Source organism: Pelecanus crispus, chromosome 7 (assembly GCF_030463565.1).
Source record: "Pelecanus crispus isolate bPelCri1 chromosome 7, bPelCri1.pri, whole genome shotgun sequence".
Classification (NCBI taxonomy): domain Eukaryota; kingdom Metazoa; phylum Chordata; class Aves; order Pelecaniformes; family Pelecanidae; genus Pelecanus; species Pelecanus crispus.
The window spans coordinates 12,507,601-12,521,948 of NC_134649.1; the positions used below are offsets into that span (position 1 = coordinate 12,507,601).

At 38.8% G+C, this 14,348-nt stretch overlaps 1 protein-coding gene across 1 annotated transcript in view; it reads right to left on the reverse strand.

Moving 5' to 3' along the window:
* Nucleotides 1-3,216: 3,216 nt before the first annotated feature.
* Nucleotides 3,217-14,348, reverse strand: part of GALK2 (galactokinase 2) — a 48,956-nt gene continuing 37,824 nt past the window's right edge. Inside the window, exons 9-10 of the mRNA XM_075714344.1 lie at nucleotides 10,255-10,456; nucleotides 3,217-3,450 (exon numbers count right to left, since the gene is read on the reverse strand). Of these exons, the coding sequence (XP_075570459.1) occupies nucleotides 3,243-3,450; nucleotides 10,255-10,456 (410 nt within the window). The 3' untranslated portion in view covers nucleotides 3,217-3,242. The remainder of the gene's footprint in view (nucleotides 3,451-10,254; nucleotides 10,457-14,348) is intronic.

A 14,348-nucleotide genomic window follows, 5' to 3' on the forward strand; every position in this document is an offset into this window, starting at 1 on the left:
GTGTCTCTGTGTGTGTGTGCACGGTGCCCAAGAGAGCAAATGTCAAATACAGAGTCACAATCCCTTCCCATCAAGTGAATGGTAAAATTACTCTCATCCTATTTCAAAGCAGGAGCATGTTCCTACCTACACAGTCGGCAAATACAGTGATGAAGACGTACATGTCAATGGGATTAAGGTGATACAGAGTATTAATATGGCACCAGGCAATGTTGCTGCAATTAGCTGTCTAACAGCGTCTCAGTTCCAAATCCTTTTTTGGATAGGTTTAGAACCCATTTACTGCACAGTAAAATTAAACTAATGATTGAATGAATTGCAGTCAGACATTATAATAAGATAAAAACGCCCTCCACTGATAATCGTAGCTCGTGCTAACAGGATGCATCATCTCTGTATATATTCTGGCATTTAATTTTGTTAGTTTTCCAGATACACACGTGTGTGTGTGAGTAGATACTGATTAGCATTATTTTAGCTACGGAAGAGATTTTTAAAACATAGTCAGAAAAAGCTGTTAAAAATACAGAACTGGAAAGATGTGCTTAGGAAATATGCTTAGGAGTTGCTGCTTTATACACAGAAATTTTCATCCAACCCAAAATCTTTTTTATCGTTAGAAATACTACTACTATCCTTGCTGTTCACCTTACACATTGTTGGTATATCATCCTCATGCTCTGATTATCAGGGGTTTTTACCATTATGTAGAAAAATGTCTTCAAAGGTTTAAAAAGCAACCAACCAACCAAACAAAAACCCAAAACACAGATTCATTCTGGGGTTTTTTGTTGTTTAAAAACAAACATTTACTTCCTGTTGGTAGCCAGTAAATAAAAATGCCTGAGTGCCATTTTTATGTATGGAGTTTGAATACTGCAGGTCTTTCATTGAAAGTTACGTCCTAATTTTATTTGCAGATGTCAGCAAACGTATGGGAAAGACATTGAAGCAATAAAGGAAAGAAATTAATCAGAAGTTTAGAACATTCAGTTTTATTCTTTTATACTGTGCCAGGTTTCTGTTTTCCTTTTCTTTGTTTATGAGAATATAATTTATAAGATTCATTGACAGAAAAATTTTAAAATGTACTGCAGCCTGCATGTTTTTGGGAAGATTCCATGATTTTGTGTGTCATGCTCAACTTAAGAAGAAAATAAACTCCCTAATATATCTTTATACTGCTCATACACTGATTAGTGCTTCCATGAATCCAGCTGAACTAAAGTTCAATGCAAATATATTAATGAAAGGATTGGTATGTACTGTGGTGTACTCAATTTTTTTGACAGGATGATAAACAGGAACTCCCTGAATTAAACTGAGGATTATATTTAATAAGGCAGTTGGTAACAAAGCAATGGTATTTTCTTTAAAATCTCTAAAGTTATCATGGAGATTCTTTAAGACATTTACCTATTGTTTGATTTATGGGTCCTATGTTTACAGGTTTAGTTGAATGTACAGTATATCTGCTGTGTATCACAAATGGCTTACAAGATATTCAATTTCCATAGATAGTAATAGTGAATGTTTTGAGATTAAACCTTTCTATAATTCTGCCTCTTGTTCTTAACTGTCTCCCTTATCCCTTGCCTTCCCCTTCTCAGATGTAGCCTTTTAACTGTCTCCCCTGCAAATCCTGTCTTTCCATCTCTCCCCATCACGCCCAGCCCCTGCCCTTTTCCGCAGTACTTGATTTGCTTGATCCGCAGCACTCTCTGTTCCACTTTTCCTGGTTGTCAGAAAACAGAAATCTTCTCTAGTGATACTACCATTGTATGTACCCTCTGAGGTTCCTGAAAAGATCTGGCAGTTTGCATTGGCTGTTGTTCATCTGCTGTGTTCAAATTTGGCAGTCCTCTCGCAGAGTTAGTAGCCTCTAAGAATTTGGTTTTGGCTTGAATTAGCATGGGTAATGTACAGAGGATCTCTTCTGAGAGATCTCTAATTTGATGCAGACTTCTGGATGTTAACTTGTGCTTAGCATCACAAAAACGTGCACGGGGACAAATCTGGCTATGTCTTTTATGGCTGTGTGGGTTACGACACTAGCAAAACTTGAGTTTTCATTGCAGATATGAGAGAACTGGAAGTTCGTGTGCTGAGAGAGAGGGCACAGGAACCTAACTTTCCACTCAGAAGCAGGGTTAGGACATCTTTGGGGTATCTTGACATACAGTCACCTCTTTCTGCAATCACAATCGCTTCTCCTGCGGAGGAGATGGGTTATGAATTGCGGATGCTGTAATTCCAGTGCACTGCAGTTACAACCTTGAGATTGTCAAGCGTGTAAAGTGGGAGTCAGATAGGAGTTTGTCAATCATATGCCAATGACATTTACTCTTGGTCTTACCTATTTACTTTTGCTTAGTACAACTGAGTTAATTATCTCCTTAATTATTCTTTATAAATTTTAATTGCTTTTTCATATGGTCAGTGGATTATATTTAATCCTTTGTAATAGTTTTGCATAAAAATGCAAACGTTCTACCTTGTAGAAGCACAGCTAGGATTCAACAATTGGAATATGGTGTTTGGATAACTTAAAACCAAACTTTGCTTCGTTATTTGTTCATTCACTTCGGGGAGTATGTTGTCATATTGTACAGCTCACAGATAGCTTTCATTTTTCTTGAAACTTTCATAATGTCACCCTTGCACAAGGATACATAAGAAAGTTTTCCTGCTTAACATAATGTATTCCTAATGTTTTACTTGGCCTGCAGGTGCTCCTCCAATATTATTATTAATGGTAATAATCCGATTTGAGGAGAGCATAAAACTTCTAATATTTAGCAAGTTCCTTCCAGTTTTTTGAATGCTTCAGTTTAATCTTCCATTTCTACAGGCCACTCTAAACAAAAGAATATCTAGCACCCGAACTGAGCCGCCCTGCAGACACTGCAAGGTTCCTACCCTGTAATGACATAGCTCCCTGCTCCACCTGGTCTGGAAAAGAAGAGAATTCCACTGTAACAAAGTATCATCTTTATTTCAGTTTCAGTTTTCCTTGTCAATAGGTTTTGTAAATCAACATTTACACTGAGAGATATTTTTAGTATGGAAAAAAAAAATTCCTTTTAATTCAAAGGATTTTAATTGCTTCTTCAGAAATATATTTTGATAACAGCAACTGCTTATTACAATAAAAACCAGAAAAGGCATTCATTTACTGTGGCATGGGAAGTACTGCCAGTTTTAAATGCCCCACATAGTTTCTTTAAAATTTTTTACGTTCTTTAGGCCTCAACAAAAACCAAAGCTCCTCTTCCAGGTTTGGTAGCAAACAGACTATTATTCTCCAATGCTAACCTTTGGACATCAGTTTGGTAATAAGCTTTTTTTACATTTTTTAGGAAAGTATTCAGCTTGTCAGTAGGCACCATTGACACAGTGCAGCCACCCCATCCAGCTCCAGTCAGACGTGACCCGATGGCCCCAAATTGCCTAAAACAAAACAACAGAAAAAAATCATAAAATAAACCAAAAAGGGGTGATTCATCATATATAAAATTCCTATAGAAAACTAGTGAATACTCAAAACACATCTATGTCATCTGATTTTTCTGAAGTTCACTTGGTTGTATGGAACATTACAGCAATCTGCAGTCACCATTTCGGACCAAAAAAATGCTGATGCTTTAAGGCTGCAATATAGTCACTTCTGTCAATTCCAAAAGTCACCCTTTCTTCTAATGCTTCAGCATCAGCTGTTTTGAGGATCACGACACAGCTGAGATGAAGAAAGTAGGAGAAGAAAGGAATTGTGTTAGCAACATTCATAAGGCATCAGAAGTGAAAACAGAAATACATGGCAAAAATAACAAAAGAGGGTTCATAAACTAATTGCACAGGATGTAGGCATGCAAGCCATTTTCTAATGTGGCAAAGACAAATAGCTCTATTCTTCCAGGACAGATCTAAAACATGCTGAAGATTCACAGGCTTCTGCAGGACTGCTGAGCGTGCCAGTCAAGAAAAGGAGAGTTCAGAAACTCTTAAAAAGTCATCCAGAGTCGCTGCACTCAAACATCTGTTTATGCTGAAGGGACAGAGTTAGGTACTTCTCTTTAGAAGAACCTCATGAATTTAGCAGATTTACAGCAGTAGAGGTAAAGTAAGAATTTGGTCCCAAAAGAAAAAAATGCTCTTAATAAGGAGGGTGGATAGAAAGAACAATGACAAATAAAATGACATCCAAAATATAAACCATTCCCAGCCTCAAGATACTGGCCTGCTAGAAATGTCCTACAGCAAATCCCATGCCATTACTCTGCAAGTTTCAGATGCCATCTCATTAGAATTTAGCAGAATTCTTTTCATTAGTTTGCTTACCTGTGTTCCTGATCTTTACTTAGATTCAGAAAAAGATTCAGAAAAAGTAGGAAAATACCACATAATAAATTTCTTTGGGGCTTTTCTAACCCAGTCAGAACAGGATGATTTAGAAAACCCATTTGAAATCTTATTCTCATGAGAGATCTAATCTGATTTGCAAACAAATACTTCTGATATGTTTCCAATACCCATGCATGGAGAGATTTGCCAGTCCTATAATGTATTTGAGGGAGAGATGGCATCATGTGAATAACATATTGGAAAATGACAGCTCATTCCGAGATGGCTGTGGTAATTTTTCATATGTGCATTTTATGTTAAATGAATCTGGTATATGCTGGGTTCATAGAGGTTTAGGTCAGATTTCAAGCAAGTACTTACATATGTGTTTGATTCTAAACATACTTAGATCTCTTCTTGAACAGAAACACTTTCTTCAGTGTGTCTGTGTGGTGCCACCTTTCATATTGACTCATTTTTATGTTCATTCTTTATTTCCTGTTGGTGTTTTTTTATTATTATTCCTGTAAGCTACTCATTTTCTGATGCAATTTTTGTCATTTCTGGTCCATGGAGCAACCTCCTAAAATGAGCAGGATCTGATCCAGTCTCAATTGCAATCAATAGGGAAATTCCCATTGACTTCATAAGGCCCAATCCGCTTTTCAAAGTCTGCTAAATCAACTGTCTGTACTCATTTGGTCTGTTACCTCAGTCAGAACTTTGTATTTCAGATGGTGTCTGGCTTTTATTTTGGTAGGCAACTGAAATCCCTTCAGAATTGTTCTGAACCTTTTATTGATTTCATAATTCTCTGTGGTCATGCTCATGCCTCATTTTTACTGAGTCATTTTAAAATACTTAGTTGAAATAAAGCATAATGTAGACAGAAAATATGCCTGTTTCAGAGCTGAAGTCACTGTGTTTCAAAATACTGTGGCTAACAGTTTCAAACGTGGTGATATGATTAGACACTTTGGGCTTAATGCTGAGGAACTTGGCATTTTGATGGGCAGTCCTGTAACACCTGAAAACTAGGTACCCGATACTACAAGAATTCAGAAGTGAGCACCTAATTCTGCATCTACTGGAGATGTGGTGCATGGGAGGTATCTAGGTCAAACATGAGAAAGTTAGCTTTGGAACAGGTCTGAAACTGTCTTTTTTGAGTCTTAATCAGTTCAGTCCTAAGCCAGACTCCTCTGGTAAATTGGGATCCATAGCCAGACACTCTCTTCTTGTGCCCTGGCATCTAAATCATGCATTTATGGAGAGGAGTATGAGCAGACAATAATCTTGTGGATGGAGCGCTCACCCACACAGGGGGTGGATTTAATATGTGGGAAAGTACCCTATGTACCGCCTGGGCTACGCTGCAGCCACGAGGACAAGTCACAGAGGAAGAGACAGCACACAAGAAAGATAACGTATCTGTGGTCTAGTGTTGGGGGCACTCAGCTCCCAGTCCCAGTCCTTTCGCTTTTTGAGGAGTTTATATATCTTGCTCCAGTATTCACTGGATAAAAAGAGAATTATCTTCTGAGGAAGGGTGTGTATGCAAATGAGAGTGAAAACATGAGTACTGCAGCAAAGGAAAGAAGAATAAAAATGGAAGTCTCATAGTTTGGTATATGGAAACGATAGGTAAGACATCGGAGTACCTCATTTTAAAAAGAATTGTGCTGTAAGTGGTGAAAAAATCGGAGCAATATTGTTAATTCCAAATACTCAAAATTATGAACCAGCTATTCAGAAAGCATAGAGTTAACATGATGCGATTTAAGTATATAAATGGGGGGGTGGGTATTATACTTGCTCTATTTTGTAGCTTAGCATGCATTTGAATAGCATCTTTAAGCCTTTCTGGCTCTGAAAGAGCTGCAAACTTCTTTTTGTAGGGTGGGTTTTTGTTTGTTTTGTTGAATTTTCAAATTGTGCCATGACTCCAGGCTTTGCAGCTTTAAGAAAATCATCAGTGATAAGAGTCTTGATAAAATGCAGTTGTCCCAGCTAGCATAATGCAGCTGGAGGTAATGTAAAAACTCTATCTTTTAAAAGTGATCAGAGAGGATTCAGCTATCTTCAACTGTAAGGGGCATGGCTGGTAACACAAAAATTATCAGGATTTATACCACTAAGAGATGGGGAGAAAGGGCATGAAGGTAAGTTATTTGCAACACTCAAGGATGCTGAGAGATTTTCAAAAGTACATAATGAATTCAGGAGCTCAGATCCAATTTTTCGTTCCTTAATTGTTTAGTAAATCTTCTGCGTTACTTACTTTATAAGACTAACAGGTAAAACAGCTATTAACAGCATGAGATAGGTTAGAGAAAGTACAAGTCTTCTGTCTTTGCAAAAAGAAAAACAACAGCTGACCAACTAGTGGTTACAGTTTTCAGCACTACGAACCGCAGCAAGTATGGATCCCTTTCTTTCTTGGCAGAGGCTGTACAGTAAAACATAAAGATCTAGGCAAAACAGAAAACATCTGGATATGCAGATTATTCTTCACAGTTTAGACCTTGTAAGGAGAGAGCAGCAGTAGACTCGGGCAATTCTGTGGAATGTATTTTTGGAAAGGCTTTTTAAAGTTACAGGGCAGCTGTATATCGTTTTAAGTAAAGAATGTAATTTATGTAGTTCCTGGCCATTTCTATAATCACATCAGCCAAGTTTTCCTAGAGTGACTAGTGATTTTATGTCCCTTAGTTTTTTAATGTACAACTTGAGAAATGTTAAGATTTTTTTTCCCAATAGTTTCCAAAAACTAGATGCTGGCTTAAGCTGCATTCATCTAGAATAGCTATACGCTTTTAGAAATCTAATCAGAGAATCAGAAAAACATTAAAGAATATCAAACTTCTAAAGAAGAAAGATATATTTCTTAGGAAATACTCTGGATGGGACAAGACTGTAAAGAATAATGAGCAAATAATTTACTTGTTTCTGTGCAATGAATGTGATAAAGAACCCCCAGATTAAATAATTTTAATATACCAATTAGAAATTGTTTCACACGAATGGCACTCCACTGTGGTGCTTAGCTATGCTCATCATATTAGCTGTGGGCTCTTCTGCTGGTAAGTTAGAAATCTGATGTAACATGGGCACACACATCACTTTTTTCCTTCACTATTTATATTTTGGTCCCTGGAACTGAAATGCTCTGATTTATTTTAATTTAATTTAGTAAAACCCTAACTGCGTACTCCTTTCCTTTGGGTTCTGTGGCTGTGTCTGTGCTACTGCCCGCGAGTCAGTGTCACGATACCCAAGCTAGCTCAGAGAGCAGCAGCTGTCTAGCTGTGAAAGCACAGAGCTCAGCGTAAATGAGAAACAGAGAATTTCCATCCCCATGCTGAGCTTCGTGCTGCAACAGACTGCTGCTAGCATCCATGCTGGCTTATTTAAATGTAGCACAGGTAACTCCACGCCGTAGCACAGATCTTACTGGTTTATACCTACTTGTTTTCCCCTGCTTGAAACAGGATAGTTTTCTCCCAGCATTTCTGAGAACAGGCCCTATCACTGTGTTTCAAGCTGGATACCCCAAGTGAATACACTTAAAATGGCTAGTCACTTTTGCAAAGTTCAGTCATCAGATGCTATTGACTGAGGCATCAACACTGGGTAGTTACTGTACCTAAAAATAATGCAGATGTTAAGTTTTAAGGCTTTTCCTGGGTCAGTGGTATCACAGAACAGGCAGTGCTGATACCTTGCACTGGATCAAGACTTTGTAAGCCAAGATTTTTGATAATTCAGTAGAGCATAGTTTTTGTCTTCAGCTGACTCTAGAGACAGTTCTCCCTTCTCACACAGAGATCAGCAGTTCCCTTTGAGTAGCGGGGACAACTGTGGTGGAATTGCCTCTCTGAGCGACTGTCATAGCTTATTCTATTATGTGATCATTACGCGATACAATAAACTGAACATAGCCTTTGAGTTACATACTGGGTTGGACCCCAAGAGGAGGAACAAAAATTGTATTGCTAAATTACTGTCAGACTGTCCAATGGCTATCAGGGCTTCTCTGTGCTTTATCACAAAACAGCATGTGTATCCCATATGCAAAATAATCTGTGAATGTCCAAAAGTCTTCTGTTCAGTTTTTAAGTTTGTAGTTTTCTGGCTCAGAGGCCATTTTGTCTTGTCTGCAAAAGAAATCAGACTAACGTAAATAATCATCTGTATCATACTCTTATCAATTTACAAACCTGGGAAATGGGTATTACAACTTACAAAATCCATGAGTACAGAAGTAAGAAAGCATATGGCAAATTGCATGTTTGTAAAATTTGTATTTTCATTATAAGCAAGACAGTTTTTTTTAAAAAAAAGCCAGTTGCTGGTAAAGAAATATTTTTGTAACTTCCATTTTTAGGTGGTAAGGTATTAATTTTTTTTTAGCTTCAAATTGAAACAGTTTCTGTTTCCTTCAAGACTGAAAGATACAGAGAGAGGATGGGGTACTTTTATAGAATATTTGTGCCTAAAAGACAGTGAAACAACATGTCTTGACCTCAGGCCTGCAAACACTTACGGGCGCCCTACATTTCCCTTCTGGCAGGGCAGTAACACTCTGGCTTAGGGCAGAGTTTCCCAAACTAAGCACACACTTCTCCAAGGAGAAGTAGGAACCATAACAGATAAGTATGAAGGTGGCGTCACCAGGAGCCATGATGAAGTGAATGAGGGAAGCAGCTGGAAGCAGGTGGCTGGGGCAGAGGCAGGGATGGAATAGTGGGAAAGCTTGGGTGGACAGCTGTTTATTCCCCCAAGCCACTGTTAAAATGATCACCAACTACTGAATTACTTCTATAGGCACTGAATTTAGATCAAAGCTAGCAGAAGATGTCTGTCTCATGATTAAATGTACCAGAAAAATGGAAATTAAGAGGGACTGAAATGTGTACATCCTTTCATAGTGGTCCTGTGGTATTGAAGAAATACTATGTAGAATGTGAGTACTAAGTATTCGTTTTTACTTTCTGTATTAACACGTGGTTACACCAGATCTCATCATCCACTGTACCAGAATTATGAAAATAACAGCCTGCTACAAGAAACAACCTGTGATTTCCAGATCACTTCATGCCATTTCTCAAACTTGGTTTATTCTGGCTAGAAGATATGAAACTGGGGAGGAATAGAGGGAGAAGAGAGGGGACAAAATGGAACTCAGGCAATGTGTTTTGGAGTTGACAGGGCTTGTTTTATTGCGGCCAAACTGAGTTAGGGAACCCAGCTAAAAGAATGAGGCTGGGGCAGCGATGGAGACTGAATAATGTGGAGACTACTCAGACATAAAATGCAGAGAGCAGAAGCACAGTATTAGCCACTACAACAGCTAACACACTCATCTTTTAAATGGTGAAACACTGTCCAACCTATCTGATACCCCAGACTGTATTTTTTTAATTGAAATAAATGCAATAGCATTTCACAATATACTGTTAGGATTCCAACACAACCTAAGAATGTAGAACAGCTTGCTTATGCCCTGGAATTCCCACGGTGGCAGCTCTGAAATGGTTAAGAAATATACAAAAGGTATCAGTGTTCAAATGGAACAACTAAGATGATGTTTTAAGAAAACTAGTTACGACTTCTTCTACAACTTAAAAAAAAAAATAGCCAACAGTCTAACGTAACGCTTGTGATGATGAGTCAGTCCAAAAGCAAAGTCTGTAATAAAGTCGTAAACTGCAGCTTTCATCTGAAAGTATTACACAGATGTCAGTAGGGAAACAATTGACCATGTAATGTCCCTGCAGGAGATTAATTTTTGTAATAAGAGACAAGAATACTTTCATTTTAAAATTGCAATAGCCAACAATGTCATATTTTCTCATCAATTCAAACAATATTCTCAACAGGCGATTACTCTTCCTTGTGGTCAAAACTTACAGGCAGACGTCTACCAGCCGATCCAGTTCAGGACAGCTGCATTCATACATTTCCCTGCAGCTGATATAGCTCTGGTTCATTAATTCTCCCAGCAGCTGGATTGCATTGGCAGGTGCTTCATTGCATATCTTCTTAAATTCCAGCACTCTGGCAGCTTCGCTATACACATGCTTTGCACGCTGGTATAACTTAAAGGTGGAAACTAAACAAAAGGAAAATATTAAGTACTACAGTTACCCATTAATATTCACTGCAAAAGGAAATACAAAAAAATAGTAGAAATTTTTTTTTTTTTTTTTTTAGTCATTCATATTCCATATTACAACTCTCCAGGCTAAGTCTCCTGCAAAAGCTCACCTACATCATCTTTAAAAGCCCTAATAAAATAGTATTTAGAGTTGATCAAAATACAATGTATGCATTTTTTTTTCATGTTGATAACTTCACGCATGTGCTCTGGTTCTTTGCTGTGTCACTGAACAGACCCAGTCTCTCCTTTTACTTTGCAAAGGCAAGCCACAAGTTCAAGAGCTAGCAGCAACATGCATTAGGGCATTCACCTAAAGCTTTCAGGTTTTCAAACACCAGCAAAACTGAGTCATGAGAACACCAATAAGGTACCCAGTGCCCTGCATGCAGCTGTCGTCCAGCACCTGCTGGCTGTGTGTTGAGAGGGCTTGTTTTATTGCCGCCAAACTGAGTGTGACTGCTCCAGGCCAAATCTGTATCAATGATGTAACTGTGCGGATGGACCTTTTCTTGAAAAAAAACCAACCATCAAACCACAAAAAACTTTTTTTTTTCTTCTTTTTTTTTAAACTGAGATTAACAAAAATGCTATTATAGGTAAGGAAGCCCTCTCAAATATTTTCACAATGACGCAGGCTCACCCTGACTGTAAATACTACTAGATTAAAGGTGCAGTGAAGAGCACAGGTGCTTTCAGTTTGTTTTTCAGGGTTTATTTTTGGTGTGTGTTACCAGCCAGAGTGTCAGTGCTGCCTGTGTGGATGTGAAGAGATGTCAAGCCCAGAGGGGTACTGCTTAGTATTGACCTACTAAAAGCAAAGACCAGTGTAAGGATTTTAGCTACATTTTTTCTGTTGTGCTATGAAAAAGCAGGTCCTCTGGGAAGGGTTGGGGGGGGTGGTGCCCAAACCTGTGAGGCCATTGGGGTAGAGACCTCGACCAAGCCTGAACAGTGGGGCATAAAAAGGAAGGGGATGGCTGTGGTTAGAGGCTCCTCAAGCTGCTCCTGCTTACAGGAGGGTTTGGTTTGCAACTACTATCCAAGAATTGAGCCGCTTTTCCCAAGCTCATATTGTAGTTCATTGGTTTTTTTTCTCTCCCGATACAGTTCTGCTTGTTCTAATACCATGGCTGCTATTGAGGAAGTATTGTTCACCAGAAGCATGCATGACATAAATTAAGTTAAGATTAAATTGGTTTACTTGAGCTGTTTGGGTGGTAAATATTAGCTAAGTGGACTTTATTCTCTATGTGGAGCACCTACTGCAGTATGTTTCCTTATTTCATCACAACTCAAGCACACTCTTGTTAGAGCACCTCAGGACATCCCTCATTTTCTTTCTACATGTAAATTCTCCTTTACAGCAAGGTCTCGCTCCTCATTCCAGCTTCTGGTCTCTCTTGCTTTCTAAAACGGTTGATGAAACACTCAACCAGAGGTAAAAGGAGAAGACAGACAAGCCCTGTATTCAAAACAGAACTCCCTATCTGACCCAGACACATAGAATTCCCACTTGGCTGTTCTGTGAAGACAACCAAGCTCTGAAACCACGTCTGATGATAAAATGATAGAGAAACATCGAACATAGCAGTGTTCTGCTACTGGTGATGGTGCTTCTGGTGATATTTATTTTGTAATTCAATACAGCCTGCTACTGAGAAAGCCTGTGTTGCAGCCTTTTGAACAGGCTTTCTGAATGCATTTCAAACTAGGACAGAAATGAGAAAATTGAGCACCCCCCAGAAACATCATCGTGAGAGTATCACAAAGGAAGAGTATATTTTGGTTTCCCATTTAGAGGTGTGTTTTACCCCACTGGATTTTCTTGCTGCTGGAGATACTTGCACTGTGTTTTGCAGGGCAATGGCTCAGTGTGTTTGAATGTTGAAGAAAAGCAGCTTGGCCTATTTTTAAGGATGGTTTCTCTTTAAATATTCTTTTCTTATAAGCCATTGTTTTAGAGCAAGGAGATTTCTAAATGTGCATTCGTTTAGGGAATATCTAAAGTTGCGTGAGACATTGCCATAGCTCACACTCTCTTGTAAATCACCATTGAACAGTAGTAACCCAAAGAATGAACTGAAAACATGTCTGGTTTCAATTGTAAGGCAACAGACTTGCCAAAGGCTGTGATTGATTCGGAGACCACCCTTTGGTAGAGCAATGCTCTACTGGCCAGATTACCTTAAAAATCTCTGGGGTTGTGTTGTGCTTGTCATGTTATGAACTGGCAACCAGAATGGGCGCTCCGGCTACTGGCTGCCAGCCAAAAGATCTGAGCTGTGTCCTTGACAGCATTCGCTCCCAGGAGAGTCACTCAGGGTAGAGGAGAATTTGCTACCTTGACGCTGGCTTTCTCGCTATGTGAAAGCAATCCTTTCAGGCAGTTCTCAAGCGAGAAAGAGCGGCTGTATGTTATTTTCAGACCCCTTTATGGACATGTACTGAATTAGTATCAGTTAAAGGCTGGTATCATTACATTAGCTATTGGTTGGTTATGGGCAGCATTTTATTTCAGAAAATTACATTTGTGTTTAAAAAAATTTTTTTGTAGTTTACTTTTCCTCTGGCAGTGTACTGTTCAGGTAAAATTATCTTCAGGACAGCAAACACCTCTGTACTCTGTAAGTCCTATTCTTAAAGTAATGATACGATTCACTTATCTTTGGCTTTCAACACCAAATGCCTCTGGTAATAGAGAAACCCTCTTGTATCTCTTCTGTTTGGATGGGTAGTCCAACTAACCATCTCTATATAATAAAAGATAGCAGAGCACACATGATGATATTTCCAAAAACTACATCTATATTGGAATCTCCTTGCTACATCACAGCCTGTATATTAGCTCCACATAAATAAAATCTGAGTCAATAGGACATGCCAAAGAGCTATGGAGGCTGTGATTTTAGAAGAGTGCAGGAATTGATCAGAATCTGTGCGCTTCATGGGGCCACATTTTTTACAATTAAAAAGGACTGATTTCCTAAGCCATATTGTGTCACAGTTAAAAGAAACAAAACCAAAGTGTGCACGACTGATAGTTTATATCTGAGCTAGGGCTGGAGTGCTCTGAAAGAGGAAAAACTGAAGCCCTTAAAGCAAACCTTCCAGTGTTGCACAGGACTGGGTTATATGGTCTTGCCCTCTATAAAGGCCTGGTTTTCTACCTAAAACCTCTGGTGCAATGAAAAGAGCGTGGCGGCTTTACAGAGCAATTGTCTAGAGCACGTCTAAAGTAATGCTTCTTCCATAAGGGGAACTGTGCAATAGCCCATTCAGGGGCCCTGCTTGTTTAAAATGACATAGCGCCATTCAGACCAACGGAGATTTGTATCGGCTGAGGATCTAGTCTCTGACCAGAATCATGCTCTCAAAAACTGTTCTTTGAAAATCGCTACACATTTCCTCTCTGCCACGTTCTGCGTAGCTCACTGCCTTGCAGGAATGAGCTGTTTGATTTTAGACCTAGACACACTCGCACAATCAGAATCTCAGGGTCTCTTCTGTCCTTTTCTGAAAAGACAGTATGGAGACTGTGATTTTTTTTTTTTTTTTTGTATGGTATCAGCTGCACACAGAAAAAGTTTCTTGTGGACTCAAGTGACGGTGAGCGATAACTTTTATAGATTGAAACAGATACAGATCAGAACAAATTAAAGTAAACCTGAAAAATCAAAATGAGACCAAAGAAAACTTTAAAGAGGACAAGGAATCCTATACCCAGGGCCTGCTCTTAGTGACATTTTGTCACTAAGTTTTTAACACATTTCACCTGTATTCAGCCTGCTATTGGAGCAGCTAATCCACCTTCCACGTCATAGCCTCGCTAACTCTGTTTCTGAAG